The sequence below is a fragment of the Penaeus japonicus genome, unplaced genomic scaffold (genome assembly GCF_977035675.1).
Source record: "Penaeus japonicus unplaced genomic scaffold, GWHDUDI00000001_assembly GWHDUDI00000019, whole genome shotgun sequence".
NCBI lineage: Eukaryota > Metazoa > Arthropoda > Malacostraca > Decapoda > Penaeidae > Penaeus > Penaeus japonicus.
The window spans coordinates 3,933,534-3,953,533 of record NW_028234421.1 but is presented as its reverse complement, the minus strand read 5'-3'; the positions used below and the strand labels follow the sequence as shown (position 1 = coordinate 3,953,533).

Below are 20,000 nucleotides of genomic sequence, written 5' to 3'. Positions count from 1 at the left end.
CGTAAGGAACCGGTCCATCAAAGACATGTTTGTCGGCAGTCCTCTGTAGATTCAATGAACTCCCGGAAGATTTATTTTCTTTGATATATTAGATGAGTCATCCTTCGAAAGAAAAGAAAAACAAATACCGATGTATCCCATCAACAACTTCCCCCTCCCCCTCCTCTTCCCCCTTCCCATACGCCTTCCCCTGCCCCTGCCCTTCCCCCTTCCCCTGGCCCTGCCCCTGCCCTTCCCCCTTCCCTTGCCCCTGCCCCTTCCTCTTCCCCCTCCCCTGCCCCTACTCCTACCCCTACCCGTCCCCTTCCGTGTTACCTGCTGCTGTATATTTCTTTCGAATGGCTTGGTATATTTGATTTTGAATTCGTCGGATTTATTTATTAGTGTTGTAGTTATTACATTAATTTACCGTCTATTTTCGTTATTTCCGTCACTTACTGTTAACACAACAAGAAAGTAATTGTTATTGTTGCTGTTATGATTATAACACAGACTATTTGGTAAGTTTTAGAAACGACACATTTTTTGGATAATCGAAGTAACACTTTTTGACATACCCAATTTTAGGTGAAAAAATAGGATATAAATACATGTACATACATGCAAGTCTCTGTGTGTGTGTGTGGGGGGGGGGTTATAAATACACACACATACACAAATATGTGTAATTAATACACGTACATACATACATACATACGTACATACATACATACATACAACATACACTATATAAAGCATTGTGTAGGTAGGCAGATGTGTATATATGTATATGTAGGTGAGTGTGCTATAAAACGAACTCTTAGAACTCTTATGCCAGTCGTTTTACAGAAAAAGGAAACGAGCTTGAGAAATTCCACACGCAAGGGAAGTCAACAATGTTATCGAGCGACATGCCGTGCTTTCGGCTTTTTTTCCGCTAAGTGTATGAGTAGCAGGATGCGCTTATCGACCATTCGTGCGTCGGATCCAGGAGAAAATAGGTTAGCTTGATGTAGCGGTGAGTTTAGTTAGATGTAGAGTTCGGAAAATGGGCGGAGAAGATGGTGGAGAAAAATAGCTAAGGGATGAGGGTTATTGATTCCGGTTCAATTAAGTAATGCATAGCGGTTGAGTTTTACGGGATACTGATGTAGATTGAAACTGCTTGCACATATTTTCTCTCTCTCTCTCTCTCTCTGTCTCTCTTTCTTTCTCTCTTTCTTTCTTTCTTTCTTTCTTTCTTTCTTTCTTTCTTTCTCTCTCTCTCTCTCTCTCTCTCTCTCTCTCTCTCTCTCTCTCTCTCTCTCTCTCTCTCTCTCTCTCTCTCTCTCTCTCTCTCTCTCTCTCTCCCTCCCTCCCTCCCTCCCTCCCTCCCTTCCTCCCTCTCTGCCTCACACAGGCGCACACACATACGCACACACACACACACACACACACACACACACACACACACACACACACACACACACACACACACACACACACACACACACACACACACGTACACACACGAGTTTTTGTGTATGTATATGTTATAGATATACTCATAAATATATGTACGTAAAAAAAAAAAAATCTGTCACCTGTAAATGAAAAGGCATATGCCACTTACAGAAATAACCTTCCTTTTTTCCCGAATGAACTATCATCATCCCACATGTAGGCGCGTCAGTGGATGAACTATATAAAGCTTCTTTGCATCTTTCGGTTTTGAACAAAATGTTACGGTATTTTTAGAGGTTCATTATTTCTTCGTTTCAGGCTCATTGTTCAAGTTCTGTAGAATGTGATTATGAGGCTCCATTTCGCTCCCGTCCAAATATTTAGCCTAATGTTAAAGGTGTCGCCCACGCTTCACAAACACACACACACACACACACACACACACATACACACACACACACACACACACACAAACATAACACACACACACAATCATAACAACACACACGAAAACACAAAAACACACACAAACAAACACTAAAACACACAAACAAACACTAAAACACACAAACAGACACTAAAACACAAACAAACACACAAACACAAAAAACACACACACACAAAAACTAAAGAAAAAAAAAACACTAATGCAGATGTTTGTTTGTAGAGATCTCGAGGCAGGTGAAGTAATTTAGAATTTAGTGTGATTTGACGCGATAGTGATGCAGATAGCGAGGTACTCCAAGCAAAAGTGTGCACGACGATGCACTTTGGGCCTTGTAGTGAAGTGTGATAGGTACTCAAGGCAAAGAAAGGGTGGAAGAGGGGGGTGATAAGGGTGACCGAGGGAGATGAATAAGACTATAATTCAGCTCGGGGGAAAAAGGGAGAGTGCATCGTGGAAGGTAGAGATTGCCAGGGTTGGTTTGGATAGATTGCTTGCGTAGAGAGGGGAGAGAGAGAGAGAGAGGGAGAGAGAGAGAGAGAGAGAGAGAGAGAGAGAGAGAGAGAGAGAGAGAGACTTTGACTTTGACGAGTTTATTGAGACAAGTGATTACGTACATCTCAGAGAGAGAGAGAGAGAGAGAGAGAGAGAGAGAGAGAGAGAGAGAGAGAGAGAGAGAGAGAGAGAGAGAGAGAGAGAGAGAGAGAGAGACTTTGACTTTGACGAGTTTATTGAGACAAGTGATTACGTACATCTCAGAGAGAGAGAGAGAGAGAGAGAGAGCGGGAGAGAGAGAGAGAGAGAGAGAGAGAGAGAGAGAGAGAGAGAGAGGGAGAGAGAGAGAGAATGTGTGTGTGAAGTGTGATGCAAGAGCAAGGGGGGGGGGGTGCGAGCATCATAGCCTAACGAGAAGTGTGAGGATGCAGCGAAAGTTAATAACGAAAGCTAATGTAGGTGCTAGGGCCCATCACCCTCCTCCCTCTTCCTTCCTTCCTTCATTTCTTCTTCCTTCCTTCTCTTTCTTCTCCGTCTTCCTTATCCAACTTCGCTTCCTCTTTTCTTCTTCTTCTCCTCTTCCTCCACTTTCCTTCCCTTCCCCTTCCTGTTCCTCCTTCTCGTTCCTTCTCATTCTTCTCATTCTCCTTCTCCATCTTCTTTTCCTCCATTTCCTTATTCTTTTTCTTCTCCCCCTTCTTATTCTTCTTCCTCTTTTCCTCCTCCTCCTCCTTCCCCCCTCCTCCTCCTCCTCCTCCTCCCTCCCTCCTCCTCCTCCTCCTCCTCCTCTCCTCCTCCTCCTCCTCCTCCTCCTCCTCCTCCTCCCTCCTCTCTTCCTCCCTCCTCCTCCTCCTCCTCCACCACCACCTGCCCCTCCCCTCCCCTCCTACCCGGGCCACCCACACCGCGTAAAAAGTCTACGGGATATATCCACCCACCTTTGACCCGGTTGTTTTTCGTTTTCGTTCGAAAACTAGTTTTTTAAGTCAACAACCGATTAGATAACCTTTGTCTACGATGCCTATTAATTTATAAAAAGCTCCTCTTGCGACTAGGTTCAAACTAATTTAGGAAACGAAGAATTTTAGTAATACTTGTAATTTTGCCTTTTTTTGAAGTGAAAGAAGCATCCGTCAGGCGCCCATGAGAATATAATTACAAGTCTGTGATTTACAAACAACAAGCTCATGTCAGCATGTATGCTGAGGATGTATAGGGGGACGCAATCACGCGCACAACCATGTAGGGTCATGTTGGAACGTGTAGAAATGAACCGGAGAATACGATAAGGTGTTTGTGTTGACTATCTCAGTAATATTTCGCTTATCAACTTTCCAAGATGACTGACTCCCGATAAAAGGGGATATTGGAATACGTAGCGTGTTTTGTTTCCTATTTTGTGTAGTAGTGATGAGAGGTGATGCAATATGCAAAGTTGCAGACTCCGAGTCTCGAAATGCAGCCACGTTGAAATAAACTACGGTCCTATTCAGCCCGGGAAGGTCTGAGCAAATTCCCTACCATTCTCCCACGGCGTCTCTCTTGCAACTGTACAGCGAGTCCAGCCCGAGCATTGGTGGCCAGGACGCGCCATATGTTGCCAGAGAAAATAACTAATTTCCTTAAGGTGAAAAGCAGCCTGACTGCATTATTAGGAATGTCGGGATTACATTAGTGAATGTTGGGAATCCTGATTTCGACACTTAAGGGGGCCGACGAGATGACCTGTAGTAAATTGCAGCCCCCACTCTATGAATGAATAAGCCCCGCCCCCGAAGCGGCGCGCGCAGTGACGTCACGGTCGACTAAGGAAGGTTTAAATACTACCGGGCACACACGCGTAAAAAGTCTACGGGATATATCCACCCACCTTTGACCCGGTTGTTTTTCGTTTTCGTTCGAAAACTAGTTTTTTAAGTCAACATCCGATTAGATAACCTTTGTCTACGATGCCTATTAATTCATAAGAAGCTCCTCATGCGACTAGATTTAAACTAATTTAGCGAACGAAGAATTTTAGTAATACTTGTAGTTTTGCCTTTTTTTGACGTGAAAGAGGCATCCGCCAGGCGCCCATGAGAAAATAATTACAAGTCTGTGATTTACAAACAACAAGCTCATGTCAGCATGTGTGCAGAGGATGTATAGGGGGACGCAATCACGCGCACAACCATGTAGGGTCATGTTGGAACGTGTAGAAGTGAACCGGAGAATACGATAAGGTGTTTGTGTTGACTATCTCAGTAATATTTCGCTTATCAACTTTCCAAGATGACTGACTCCCGATAAAAGGGGATATTGGAATACGTAGCGTGTTTTGTTTCCTATTTTGTGTAGTAGTGATGAGAGGTGATGCAATATGCAAAGTTGCAGACTCCGAGTCTCGAAATGCAGCCACGTTGAAATAAACTACGGTCCTATTCAGCCCGGGAAGGTCTGAGCAAATTCCCTACCATTCTCTCACGGCGTCTCTCTTGCAACTGTACAGCGAGTCCAGCCCGAGCATTGGTGGCCAGGACGCGCCATATGTTGCCAGAGAAAATAACTAATTTCCTTAAGGTGAAAAGCAGCCTGACTGCATTATTAGGAATGTCGGGATTACATTAGTGAATGTTGGGAATCCTGATTTCGACACTTAAGGGGGCCGACGAGATGACCTGTAGTAAATTGCAGCCCCCACTCTATGAATGAATAAGCCCCGCCCCCGAAGCGGCGCGCGCAGTGACGTCACGGTCGACTAAGGAAGGTTTAATCTTCGGGCCACACCCGCGTTAAAAGTATACGGGATATATCACCCACTTTGACCCGGTTGTTTATCGTTTTCGTTCGAAAATAGTATTTTAAGTCAACATCGATTAGATCACCTTGTCTCGTGTATTAATTCATCAGATGCTCTTGGAATAGATTAAAACTAATTAGCGGCCGAAGCTTTTCAAGTAAAACTTGTGTTTGCGTTTCTTTTTGACGTGAAAGCGGCAATCCGCCAGGGCCCTGAGAAAAAAAGAAAGTCTGTGATATACAAACACAGTCAAGTCCGCATGTGTGCAGAGGATGTATAGGGGGCGCAATCACGGCACAACCAAGTAGGTCAAGTATGGTGGAAACGAGTGACTGTGAACGGGAAATACGATACGGTGTTTGTGTTGGCTAATCAGTAATATTTCGCTTATCAACTTTCCAAGATGAGCAGCTCGATAAAAGGGGATCTTGGGAATACGTAGGTGTTTTGTTTCCTATTTAGATTGTTCGTAGTGAGAGAGGTGATGAATATGCACGTTGTGAGACTGAGTCTCGACATGCAAGCACGTTTGAATAACTCGGTCTATTCGCGGGAAGGTCTGAGGCAAATTCCCTACCATTTCTCACGGCGTCTCTGTGCAACTGTACAGCGAGTCCAGCCCGAGCATTGGTGGCCAGGACGCGCCATATGTTGCCCGAGACAATAACTAATTTCCTTAAGGTGAAGAGCAGCCTGACTGCATTATTAGGATGTGGATTACATTAGAGATGATGGGAATCTGTTTTCGCAATACGGGGCCGACGAGATGACCTGTAGTAAATTGCAGCCCCCACTCTATGAATGAATAAGCCCCGCCCCCGAAGCGGCGCGCGCAGTGACGTCACGGTCGACTAAGGAAGGTTTAAATACATGACAGACTCACAGCTGAAGTCACAACAAGCCTTTTCGATAGTGAGTCTAGACAGCACTGAGGGAGGAATATTGTGAAGCCAAATTCTGAGTGGCTCACTGTGTTGTGTATTTGATATAAAAAAAAGTATATTATAAGTGAAATCATAGAAATGAGTGTCTATGACAATATGTGTGTTCGCGCCAACACAGCTCTGGTTGCACATGTGTGTTCGAATAATGTGACTACCTCAACATACAGAAACAAATCTTTGCTACGGAAATCTATTGGTAAGTACAGTTTTATGATACTCTTGATATCAGATCACAATTTGCTGTTAATTTCGCAGTTTTGTTAACCGGTGCGATGTCCTGAAATCACTCGCTCTTCATATTAGGGGGGCGGCGGGGATAGGGGGGGACAAAAAAAAAAAAAAAAAAAAAGAAAAAAAAAAAGAAAATGGAGTGACAAAAAAAAAAATAAAAAAAAAAAAAAAAATAAAAAAAAAAAAAAAAAAAAAAAAAAAAAAAAAAAAAAAAAAAATAATAAAAAAAAAAAAAAAAAAAAAAAAAAAAAAATAAAAAAAAAAAAAAAAAAAAAAAAAAAAAAAAAATGCTGCTTGCCTGGGGAAAGTGTCAGATTGTCCTGCTTGTTAGTGTTTTGATGTTGAATTGCATGATATAAGGTGTATATGTATATTTGTGTGTATATATATATATATATATATATATATATATATATATATATATATATATAATGTTGAAATGTACATGGCTGTAAATTCATATAAACAAACACTACTCGGTCTTTAGCAAACAAATAATCATAATCTCAAAAGTAAGAGCATCGCATCAAAACGCCAACAGCAATCCATAAATCGAAGTGTAAGACGAAAGGCGGGGGTGCGATGTTGCCCGTAAACGTTTCTGTGCGAGGGACAGGTATGATGAGCAAGGGCGGGAGGCGAGAGGAGGCACAGAGCGTCCCCGGCACATGGCGTCATCCTGTGATACCAGACGCCCATTCTCAGTCGCTCTCTTGCCCGTAGTTTGGTGTTCATGGATTAGTGTTCATTAATGTTGTTGTTGTTGTTGTTCGTCTTCTTCTTTGCGAGAGTGTGGAATTGTGTGTCAAGTTGATGAGTGACGTCTCGGCTAAAGGGAGGGAAGGAGAGAAAAAAAAAAAAAAACACAGGGATAACACTTCCTTCCTGTGCATTCTTAGAGATACACATGGCACAGGAAAACACTCATTCGGGGTTAACGTAATCGCGTTAGTCATGGCGAACAACTAAATGGTTAAAGCAAGTATAAGTCTGTTTTTTTTCTCTTCTAAAGTAATTAGATCATTAGACGAAACAGAAATACATCAGAGGAGGAGTTTTTTTGTTTTTTTTTAGTTAAGCAAGAATTGGAATAGCCTTCACACGGCACCCGGATGGTTCAGTTCCAACACACACAACAATGTTGTCACGACTAATATGCCCGTGAATAAAAGCTCTTCCAAACTCACTTTTATGCGTGTGACAAAGAGGAGAGAGAGAAAAATATATATATATTTCTTTTTTTCCTTTTTTGTTTCCTCTCAAGTTATGACGAGTAGTTCAGTTGAGCCGAGTTAGTTTTGGTATGTGACGTCTTGTCAATCAAACGTTTTAGTCCCCTATCCCGTCTCTCTCTCTCTCCATCTCCTCTCTCTCTCTATCTATCTATCTATCTATCTATCTCATTCTCTATCAATCTCTCTCTCTCTCTCTCTCTCTCTCTCTCTCTCTCTCCCTCTCCCTCTCCCTCTCCCTCCCCCCCCCCTCTCTCTCTCTCTCTCTCTCTCTCCCTCTCTCCCTCTCTCTATCTATCTATCTATCTATCTCCATCTCTCGTCCAGAGATTAATGACATATGGCAAAGATGAAATGAGATGACAAACATGAGAGAGATTCCCTCGTTTTATCATTAGAACAATTTATGAAAAGCGAATGAGAGAGAGAGAGAGAGAGAGAGAGAGAGAGAGAGAGAGAGAGAGAGAGAGAGAGAGAGAGAGAGAGAGAGAGAGAGAGAGAGAGAAAGGGGCGAGAGAGAGATCCCCATTCCCGTCACACACGTCCCCATGTAGATACCAGACTTAAACACTGATGGGTGAAAACTGTGCAGGACACATAATTTGCCTTAAGTGGAGAGGCGCTTTTGGACGTCTAGCTAGAGTCTCCTAGCGGGTATGCAGATCTGGAGAGATAAACGGGGTTGTATGTGCGTGTATGTCTTTAATTAAAGCAGTGGGCGTTTTATACGCGCAAAATAGTGACCGAACTTACCGCCTGATCTCCAATAGTCTGTAATAATATCCTGTATCAAAGTTCTTGATTGACAGACTCTAACACAGCTATTATGCTCACAGAGTAACGTTTTTTTGACTACTTTTTTTTTCATCTTTCCCTCTCTTTTTTTTATACCCGACCCTCCATTGTAGCTTTTGCGACCCATATATTTAACATTTTTAGTCAAGGTGACCTGCCTGACTGGTGTTGGAGTGTATGCTTGGTGTCGGGGCGTAGGAAGAGGCCAGGACGCACCAAGACACACACACACACACACACACACACACACACACACACACACACACACACACACACACACACACACACACACACACACATACACAAGGTGGTACTTCTGACCGCTGTTTGATGCAATTAGACTCTCATTATCCCATGCCATGCGCGGTTATATCATCTCCCAGTGCGGGTGTTGCGGTTGCGGGTGGGTGGGTGGGTGAGATGGCGCTCTTCATGCCTAATTGTGTGCATTGGTATCGGAGTGATTGTTGTAAATTGTAATTAGGGGATTAGTAGAGGACAAAGGATGATGTCTGTGTGTATTTGGTAGAGAGGGAGAGAGAGAGAGAGAGAGAGAGAGAGAGAGAGAGAGAGAGAGAGAGAGAGAGAGAGAAGAGAGAGAGAGAGAGAGAGAGAGAGAGAAATCACACACACACACACGCACACACACACACACGCGCGCGGGCGGGCGGGCGAGCGCGAACCAGTGTCCATCCGAGAGAGCCAAGCCGACAAAAATGCACAAGTGTGAGTTATCAACGCTGCACGTATAATGCCATCAAGGGATCAGCGTTTTATTATCTGGGAATGCGCTCGTTAAAACCACCCAATTTCCTCTCGCGGCCAATAATTCAAAGTGGTCACCCTTCAATTTCGACTGTACATCGCTCCATTGTAGTAAAAAAAAAAAAAAAAAGGGCCACGGCTCGGCTCTCTTCGCTGCGAAAACTTTCGCGTGATTTCGGGTCGGAAATGCGCCGCCAATGCATGAATTACTTAAGGAGATAATGCAGACCAGATGACGCAATCGGGTTTCAGGAGGAACAGTGGTGTTATGTTGAGGGAACCCGGTGAGCAGCCTCCCTACCCCTCCCTCCCCCCCCCTCCCCCTCTCCCCTTCTCCTCTCCTCTCCTCCCCCCTCCTCTCAGCCTCACCCCGTCCGATCGCCCGCCCTCTTCTCTCCCTCTCTTCCTCCCCCTTCCCCTCCTCCCACCTCTCTCCTCCCTCATCATATCTACTCTCCTCCTCCTCCTCCTCCTCCTCCTCTCTCTCCTCTCGACTCGCACTATGACCGAAAAAAAATACTATGAGCGTGTGGATGTGTGTGTGTTTGTCTTTGTGCTTTTGTGCTTTTCCCTTTTATTTCTCAATATCTTTCAACGTTCAATCATCTGTAACATCATACTTCTATACACACACACACACACACACACACACACACACACACACACACACACACACACACACACACACACACACACGCACACACGCACACACGCACACACGCGGGCGCATTCTTCCAGACGGCAAATGAGCGAGAGCGTGTCGGAAGGGCGCTCAAGGGTAAGGCTCTGTTAGCGAAGGGTAGAAGGGCATAGGAGGGCATCTGGGCATTTCTGGCATTACCGGTCACTAAGTCGGAAAAAGAGAGTGGAGTTTGGCGGCTGGGGCGAGCTTGTGTTTGTCTGTCTGTCAGTGTTTGTGTGTATGTGTGTTTGTGTCTGCTTGTGTGAGATTGTTTTATTGTTTGTGTGTAAGTTTGTTTGTATGCTTGTGTATATGTGTGGGTGTTTTGTTTGTGCATGTGTGTTTGTATGTTTGAGTGTATACATGTGGGTAGGTGTGTTTGTATCTTTGTGTGCGTGCATGTGGATTGGTGTTTTGGTATGCCTTTGTGTGTGTGCGTGTATGTATGCACACACGTTTGCCTTGGGACAAAGAAGATGCACGGAACGTTGATGATTATTCCTCTTGCAGCACGTGCTGTAGGAGGAACAATCTCCCCAAGCATAGTGTAGCTGCAAACCTCAAAAGTGCAACTTAAATGCCCATAATAAAAAAGAAATTAGTCATGAAGGCTTCCTGTAACAGCCAGGACGGTTAGACCCCAATACGCTAAGTTCGGGACAGCTTAAACTGATGTTCCAAGCCAAGATAACTTATAACTCCGCTCTGACTCATCCTTGGTACCGTCTGCCACGCTACCTTCCCGTGGGACCTTGCACTCTCTTGTTGTCTGTCTGTCTGTTGTCTCCACTTTTGTTGGATTTGCTTCCCTCATACTCTCCTTTTCTCCTATTCCTTCTCCTTCTTCTTCTTCTTCTTCTTCTTCTTCTTTTCCTTTTTCTTCTTCTTCTTCTTCATCTCACCCTCCTCCCTCTTCTTCTTCTTCTTCATATTTTTTTCTACTCATTCTGCTTTCTCCTTCGTCTACTTCTCCTTCTTCTCCTTCTCCTTCTCCTTCTCCTTCTCCTTCTCCTTCTCCTATTCTTCTTACTCTTTCGTTAGCCTTTCCTTCCCCGCCTTCCCCGCCCCCTCTTTGACATTGATTTAGTGATTTACTCCTCAAAGTGATTTATAAACGTTGCTGTGGTGTCGCCGCTTGTGAGCACTGCCTCTTAACGTTTACCAACAACAAGCAACACACTCTTTTTCGAGGTCTAAGAAAATTGGATTAACAACAGCCTCTACCACTTTTTGTTCGCTTTAGATTCAGTGCGTTTAGTTGTTCGTGTTATTTGTTTTGGGGTGCGTGCGTATGTGCGCGCCGGTGTACGAATGGAGTGCGTGATCGAGGGTACCACAGATCAATGTGCGAGTACTCTTGTACATGTGCACGATCGTGCCTATGTCTATCTGGACGTGTGCGTGTCTCCGTGTGTGCGTACGCGCGTGTGTGTGTCACAGCAGAAGTGTTAGTGGTAGGCAGGGTCACAGCTTCCAAGAAAGAATGATTCACCCACACGCTGCCCCGTCCCGCACACGCCACACATACACAGGCACACACACACACACACACACACAGACTCACCGCGCGTACACACACACACTCACACACACTCTCCTGGTGCCTGGTGACATATCTGGATTCGACCCTGGATACACGCATTTATCTACTTCTTGTTTGTTATCTGTTATCTAGGTTATGGACTTTGTTATCCTTGATTTTCTTTCTCGGTGTTTTGTATGCGATCATTTTTTCATGATTATTTCGCGTGTCTTTGATTGATTGGATGATCCGGCCATTGGATAATTCCAGTTCGATTGAGGAGCGGAAGGTGTCTTGTCTCGCCTACGCATTTTACTTGTTGAAATACTGATTCGTTCTATGATTATATTTATTTTTCTTCGCGACTGACATAAATGACATGCGAAAAGTTTGGAACTGTCGGCTACTCTTTTTTTCTTCTCCTAAAGAAATGAAAAGGGGGGTTTAAGCTGGACATTACTTAGTATATTATAGCATTTCTCATGTCATGTATGATTTCGCGCCCAGTAATAATAAAAAAAAATTATCCTTGTCCCTCCCTCGAGGGCACTCCGCCTTGCGTCTGTTATTACAGTAGTGTACTGATACCGTTTCCACAGTCAGACAAACCTCGTTCTGAAAGCAAAGGACTAAAGCAACCTTGTCTTACAGGTTGGGCTCGAGTGTGCCTCCTATTGCTGCTTGTGGTGAGCCCAGTATCAGCCAACCCCGTCAGAAGCAGAAGGGCCTCACACCACAGAGCGTCAGCAGAAGCAGCAGCGGCAGCGGCGGCAGCAGCAGCAGCAGCAGCAGAATCCGTAGACACTGCCCTGGAGGTGGAGCTCCTGCTTGAAGTGCAGAAAGCCGTAGAACAGTCTTCCCAGCACACCCTAAGATCCGCGGACGAACAGCTCCTCCAGTTCTTAGGAAACAGCAGAAGTAAGAGCAGCAGCAGCGGCAGTAGCAACAGCGACAGTAGCAGCAGCAGCAGCAGCAGACAAGCCAGCATGGAGGACCAACCTGACGACGCGGGAAGCAGCAGGTCCCGTCGCTCCGTCGCCCACTGGTCGAAGCCATGCACCAATCTGATGCATGTCTCCAGCAACACTCAGCAAACGCTCAGCTACGAGATACTCCTGGCGGTGGCCAAGGCGATCAGCTACATGGTCCAGTTCAAGAACGACTTTGTAAGTAGACGCACACACCTTCCCAATCAGTCAGTTCAGTCTTGTTTTGAATTCAGACTTGCTTTGGCAGCATTCAAAGAAATGTCATTTGCGATACAGGGGGAGCATCTACAATCCTGAATGAGCTTCTAATTGCGGTAATGACCGACGGAGGCATCTTGACCTTCGCCGCGACGCCTTCCGGAAACATAGTGCAGATCTCTCGATCGGCGTGACTCATCCCGCGGTCGGAAATGTGATAACATTCGATATCGGGCGGCCCCGCGTCTTGGTGTCCTGTCTGAGACGCAGAGATAGCAGCGCCTCGCTCGGCCCTTGCCACAGCTCCAGGACGAGGCGTCGGGGCTGCTCGGGGCACGAGTGTATCACGACATGTTGGGACATGTTGAATCTATAGGCATAGGGGCAGCCTACTCGCACGCACGCACGCACGCACGCACGCACACGCTACGACACGTTGCATTGCCGTCCGCGTTGAGCGTGGAACGGTGACGACGCCTAGAGTCCGTCTGAAGTATTTCAGTGTTGTACTAATGATAAGATAAGCGTGCGTTCTCTGCATGCCGGCGCGATAAGGGCTTATTCTTTAGCACACGTTATGTACAAATTTAGGATGCCTTGGTAGGTGTGAAGAGATATACCACCCGAGGTATCGAAAAGGCGATAGGATTATTTTGTTCATTCTACCTGTCTCCGTCTCTTCACATATTCCTGGATTACCTACCCCTCGCTCTGTTATTTCTCCTTTTTTTATCTCCATACTCTTCACTCTCTCTTTTTCTCTTCTCCTCTTTCTCCAGAATTTTCTTTTCCCATATTCCAACCACTTGACAGACGCAGCCTTAGCCCAAAGGTGCTTCTGTTTCTCTTTAGATAAAACCCCGCCCATTATGGAAAAGGATTAGGCGTAAAATACAGCCTTTCTCAGAACTATCGAATATTCATAGTCCCATTTCACTTGGCCCATTGTCGCGTCCAGTTGTCTTTTATTCGAGGATTTGAGGAGTTTTTTTTACTGTTATCCTTCGCTCTCTTGTATTTATTGGAGAGTGTACGTATGGGTAAGTTAGGCGAGGTCTTACGCAGGTGTGTTTGTGAATTGAGGAAGAATTGTTAGGAGCAATCTGTCTCTTTCTCTCTCTTCCTATCTCTGTTTCTCTCTCTTTCTCTCTCTCTTTCTCCCTCTCTTTCTCTCTTTCTCTCTCTCTCTTTTCTCTCTCTCTCTTTCTCTCTCTCTCTCTCTCTCTCTCTCTCTCTCTCTTTCTCTCTCTCTCTCTCTCTCTCTCTCTCTCTCTCTCTCTCTCTCTCTCTCTCTCTCTCTCTCTCTCTCTCTCTCTCTCTCTCTCTCAATCTATCTATCTCTCTCTCTCTCTCTCTCTCTCTCTTGCTTTCTCTTACTCTTTCTGTTTCTCTCTCTCACCGTATATAGTATGGACGAATAAACTCTCTTCTCTCGCTCTCCTTTTATACCCTTCTTCCTCTCCCTTTCTCTTCTTCCTCGCCCCCTCACTCTTCCCCTCCCCCACTCTCACGCCCTCAGCGCTTAGTCATTTGACTGAGCTCTTTTGGTCACGTAAAAATCCTATAGTTTACTTCTGGTGAATCACAGGAAAGGTAAGATGCAAGTGACCGCTTAAGTAACGTTCATTAATTATCTAAAGTTTCTGGAAATCATGATAATCAGGTAAAGGAATCTCATTCGGTATCAGCTTATTGTTATCGCTGTCTCTCACATTTATTAGCCTCTTCCTCATCATGATAATCAGGTAAAGGAATCTCATTCGGTATCAGCTTATTGTTATCGCTGTCTCTCACATTTATTAGCCTCTTCATCCAGAAGAAGAAGAAGAAGAAGAAGAAAAATGTAACCCTAAAGTTCATTCGTGATAACGCCGAATTTTCGAGAATCTTGAGTACATTATGTCACTTTCTAAAATTGAAATCAACGAATCAGTTACGTCACATTGGAAAAGAAATGACGTCACTCTTGCGTCATCGAAACGATCGAGCCAATCACGTCCCCCGAACCGCCAAAGTGGGAGGGACCAAGACCAGGTGTAGACATAGGTGAGGAATGTAAACAATGCTGTGATGTCATAGTTCTGCCGATGTTTATGCGGTTATCGGGTGACATTTCGAGCCGGATAAGTGATTAGACAACGATGAGAGGAAGGTGGGATAATGACCCATGTTATTCAGCCGAAAGAGTTATAATGGAACTTTTAACTGAATCAAATGTCAGGTGTCACGAGCTGTGAATGAAGACGTGACTGAAGCGTTTTCCTTCCTGAAGGAAATTCTGCTTCTTCGCGATTTCCTCCGGTCGAGATTACATGCCTTCGATTCTGATCCGATCGCTAATAGAGAATTGATTCGCCAATCGAGAGAAAACACTCATCATCATACTGTACGGAAGGAGCAGGCCTAAGGCTACCCTAGGCGTACAGAACGCAAAAAGAAACCGGATTGGTTCCATAGAGCACAAAGGTCGTCACTGCTATGTTCTTCCCTCCCTCCCCCCCCTCCCCTACGCCCTTTCCCACCCCCTCCGCATGCCATAAGCCGGAGAGTTTCCGGAGATTGTGGTCCGGCCGGTCTCTCCCCCCCTCCCCCTCCTCCCTTCTCCTCTGGCTCTCCTCCTGTGGGTCCCCAGCAGCGTTACTGGTCCCAGGACCTGCCACGCCTCCTTCTTTCGCTCTGTGTATCTTTATTTCTTTCACTTTCAACAAGACCCATTTTTCTTTGGCCATTATCTTGGGGGAGGGGGGGGGGACGCTCTACCTGCCCTCTCGCCCTCCGCCGGCGAATGGAATTGCTCTAATGCGTACGCGAGTGTCGGTTATGTGATGTGCGAATGTCTATAATTACATAGCTATTGTATAGAATTCGTTTCGGCATGTTTATATACAATATATCCTAGTGTTTCCGGAGGGCGAGAGAATCCGTGAGTTATGACGTCATGCGGCCGCCGAGGCGGATATACCTCTCGCCAGGCGAAAGTCGGCCGTCAGGTGTCACAGCATAAGGTTGGGGTTTCCTCTGGCCGCAGAAATGAGTCACGTGACCGCGAGGCGAGAAAAGCTTTCGAGATTCCCAGAAACAGGGGAGAAGAACTTAGAATTTGTTTTTTTTTCTATCTCTCTCTCTCTCTCTCTCTCGTGCGATGATGAATCAAAAATGACGAGAGGTGAGACTCAAGACCGCAGGTGTTAGGATTCGCGAAGGAAGCAGGAGGAGGGGGAGGAGGAGGAGCAGCAGGAGGAGGCGGCGGCGCAGGGCCCTCGAGGGAGCCGTGCACCCGTGGCCGCGCTCGCCTGTTGGCAGGGCTGACAACGGTGTAACCACACTCGCACATGGGGATTCCCGATATTTTTACTGTATCCCTATTACAGGCACGATATGTACACTTCCCCCCAAAGCGCGGTCATGCTAACGCGACGAAGGCGAAAACGTACTTGATTTCTTTTCATTCCCCTCCTCCCTTCATGTTTATTTTTTCTTTCTTTCTTTCTTTCTTTCTTTCTTGGTCGACCAAGGAGAAAGGTTCAGAGAGTGTCATACTCGAGGTTCAGGTCAGCGCGAGGGGCGTGAGAGTTGTGTGAGTCCCACTTGGGGGAAGGGGAGTTTAGGACGAGGGTGAGGTTGAGGGTGAGGGTGAGGGTGAGGGTGAGGGTGAAGGCGATCGAGATAAGGGAAGGAGAGGGAAAGGTGAGAAGGAAAGAGAGGAGGACAAAGGGAGGGAAAGGGGGAAAAGGGAGAGCAAATGGGTGGATGGGTCTTTGCTGGAACACTATCATGTCACGGCCCACTTGACGCCCACTTCGGAAAATCCCGACGAAGGTGATCTTTGTACGTCATCTTGCCCACCCACTCACGGACGCCCCTTCGCCAGGCACCGCGTCGGCGTGACACAGCAAGCAGGCGGGCTCCTCTGGAAGTCCTGCTGCAAGGTCCTTAACCCCCCAGTCCTCACCCCTCCCTCGCCCGCTCCTTCCTTCCCTCTCTCCCTTCCTCCTCCCTCCCTCCCTCCCTCCCTCCCACGAAAGAGGCTCTCCACTCACCGTTAATGAGAGAGGGGGACGCGGCGCGATCTTGCGAGTGTCATATTGGGTTGGTGACAGACAGACGCTCACGACCGGAAGTTGCTTACAGAGCCGGGGAATTTCCGAAGCGATCATTGTTGCATCACCGGACCAACGTCGACCGGCAGACCTGGCTGGCTCCACACACACTCCTATACACACGCACACACACACACACACACACACACACACACACACACACACACACACACACACACACACACACACACACACACACACACACACACACACACACACACACACATATACACACACACCTAGAATCCGGCCTGTGCTATCTATCGCCTCTGCTAACACGCGCGTGCGAATCACTCTTGCAAATAACACGCAATGGAGTTTATCTTAACTATTGCCGCCTGCAGTGCAAACGCCTCCACCCAAACCTCCATCTCTGTGACCATCTCTAACCGATTATGATGAAGGTGACGGGTGGAGGGTGGGGAGTGGGGGTAGGGGGTCGAGTCCTATGCAAATGTGGTGTTTGTTTTAGTTAACGTGTTATTAAACAGCGAGTATACATTATGACAATGCACACTCGCTACTCAACCGCGCATTGCTTGGATGGCATGTCATCCCTCATGCCTTCCTCCTCCCCCCTCTCCTCCTCCTCCTCCTCCTCTCCCCTCTCCTCCTCCTCCTCTCCTCTCCCCTCTCCTCCTTCTCTCCTCCCCTCCTCCTCCTCCTCCTCTCCTCCTCCTCCTCTCCCCTCTCTTCCTCCTCTCCCCTCTCCTCTCCTCCTCCTCCTCCTCTCCCCTCTCTTCCTCCCCTGTTCATCACTGCTATTCAAGATTCTAAACTCTTCATCCCTAGTGTTGTCTCGAAGACGCGAAGGCACAATCTTGAGACGTGGGCACGCCCCCTCAGCACGCAGACTGTCTTCTTGCCCATTACCAAGTTCTTCTTCCTAGATCTCCGAAGAAACCTGTTTTTTATTTTTGGATCAGGATTTCGTAATCCTAAGTAACATATCATAGATCTGTTGCTATGGAATATCCTACGTTCGTGTGGCTAATGGAGGGGAATTACACCGTGTTAAGAAAGGAATGTTTTTTTTTTTCGTTTTTTTCGTTTTTTTTTTTTTTTTAGCTGTGCTTGAGTTTGTTTTTCGATCGGGGGAGAGAAAACTCTAGGGGATATTTTCTCCCCATTTGAGTCCCGAGGGAGGTTGCGCTGGTGAGAGGGATTGTGGGGGGGTGGCGATTAGGGTGGGGGTTATGCACATGGAGAGAGGGAGGGGGTGGGGGTGGGGGGTTAAGACTCGCTCACCTCTGCCCTCTTATCAAGTACCACGCGCCCTCAGCTCATGCCGAAATTATCTTAACTGATAATGAACTCTTGTGAGTGAACCCGGCCGTTTTTAATGCGTTCAAGGTGAAGAACGGGACATTTCGCCAGACCTTTTTTTCATCTTCCTGTTTGCTTTTATGATGTTTGATGACGTAACTGTGTGCCGAACTATTTGAAAGGGAATTGAGAACGAGAAAAAAAAATACATTTATCTATTCTTTAATTAAAGCCACTCCTTATTAACTGTAACAAACCAATTCTACGTCACTGTTGTGCATTATGACAAGCGCGTCTAGCTAGCCCTGACCTCTGGAGGATGGGCCATATGCCCTTGGACGTGCGTGAGGCCTTGGTCGCCATATGGCAAGATATTGCCATGGGGACTCACGCCTGCACGACAGAGGGGGAGGGGGGTAAGGGACGGGGGAACACTCGTCTTGACAGAAAGGGGTAGTTTACGTGGCGAGTTGTGACAGATGGAGTTGTCATATGGTCTCATCTTGCCACCTGTGTGCCTGTATGTACGTCTCATCCGTGCGCGCTTGCATGTGCTTGCGTGCGAGTGCGTGCGTGCGTTCGTGCGTGCGTACGGAACCCAAAGAGCGGAGCAAGGGATCCGCGCGGGCGACGGACCGTCTCGCTTGACCAAAACAGCGGTGCAGTGAGTCGGTCGGCCACGTGACGGTGCGACCTGTTGCCCTGCCTCCGTGCCCGGCGGCTGCGGGGCTCGCTTGGCATGTGACCCATCTGCCGCAGCCGCCGCCCCGCCGCAGGCTGCCTTCCTTCCTCTCAATCTCTCTCTCTCTCTCTCTCAATCTCTCTCTCTCTCTCTCTCTCTCTCTCTCTCTCTCTCTCTCTCTCTCTCTCTCTCTCTCTCTCTCTCTCTCTCTCTCTCTCTCTCTCTCTCTCTCTTTCTCTCTCTCTCGCTCTCTTTCCCTCTCTCTTCTTATCTCTTTCTCGTATAATCTAATAGAGGAGGTATTCTCGACGATCTCTCTAGATAGAGTACGAAGAACGGGGATAAGAAAAAGAAAAAAATCGTTAAATCTAAATAAGGAGAAGAAGAAAAGAAGAAGAAGAAGAAGGAGGAGACAAGGAGATGGGGAAGGAAAGGACACCAGAAAACGTCCCCCATTCTCTGGTTCCCTTGGCGTTTCCTCTCTATGAACACGGGATCGCATTTCCCCGTCGTAGGTGGGACTGAGAGCTCAAATACCCGACGAGATTGCTTGTCTGTGCGGCCTTCTTGCTTCACTCAATACCTCGATTTATTTGAAGACGAAAAAAAAATTATGAAATCAATCACTTCGGGGTTTCTCCTTCTTCGTTTCTTTATATTTCTATTTAGTTTAGACGTTTCTTCTAATTCTTCGGGTTTGTTTGTGTCTATTACTTATGGGCTGAGGTTGCTGTTACTATTTTTATTTTTATTTTTATTTTTTTTTTAATTTGTTTTGCCATGGCATTGCTGTCTCCCGGATGTTGAAAATAGATTGTGATTGCGAGTCGATTGTGAAATGGATATGCGTGGAATAAGGAATGGGATTTTTCATTTTCTCGGGTGTATTGTATTAGGATCATCCAATTACCATGATGTAAAGCTATTCTGATCGTCCGAAGAGTAATATAATGCTCTCCCTGTATTTTGCAAATGACTGCCTTTGAGAAATCCATCTGAATATGATTCCCTCGTGGAAAAAGGACCTCCGTTGAAGCTATATGAATGACCTATATCAGTGAAGCGCCGTCGCTTGAATCCGATCCTAATATTTCCGTGCTCTCTTCCCGTTGCAGAGTAGAGACGTGTTGCACATGGACTGGGAGGAACTCAGGGACGTCCACACCAACGGCGTCACCGTGCAGTTCATCAAGGCGATCCCGCCCATTGACAAAACCGCACTGGAATTCGACGCGCAGCTGCAGGAGGCCTACGAAATGATGCAGCGCCTGGCCGTGGGCATCGAGCAGGTCACCCTCGACCAGGCTCTGTACCAGGGCTCGTTCCTGCAGCAGTTCCGCATCATCGAGACCCACATCGTGTCCATCCTGTGCCAGCTGCACTACGCCATGGTGCACCGCAACCTGTCGCCCAGTGTCTCCGTCACCAAGGAGATCATGGGCGAGGAGTACCG

The 20,000-nt window shown here is 46.6% G+C and overlaps 1 protein-coding gene across 1 annotated transcript in view; it reads left to right on the top strand.

The window, feature by feature from the left end:
• The first annotated feature begins 6,014 nt into the window (after positions 1–6,014).
• Positions 6,015–20,000, top strand: part of LOC122264285 (uncharacterized) — a 16,571-nt gene continuing 2,585 nt past the window's right edge. Inside the window, exons 1-3 of the mRNA XM_086547263.1 lie at positions 6,015–6,281; positions 11,964–12,478; positions 19,663–20,000. The exon at positions 19,663–20,000 is cut by the window's right edge and continues 2,585 nt beyond it. Coding sequence (XP_086403389.1) covers positions 6,164–6,281; positions 11,964–12,478; positions 19,663–20,000 — 971 coding nt within the window. The 5' untranslated portion in view covers positions 6,015–6,163. The remainder of the gene's footprint in view (positions 6,282–11,963; positions 12,479–19,662) is intronic.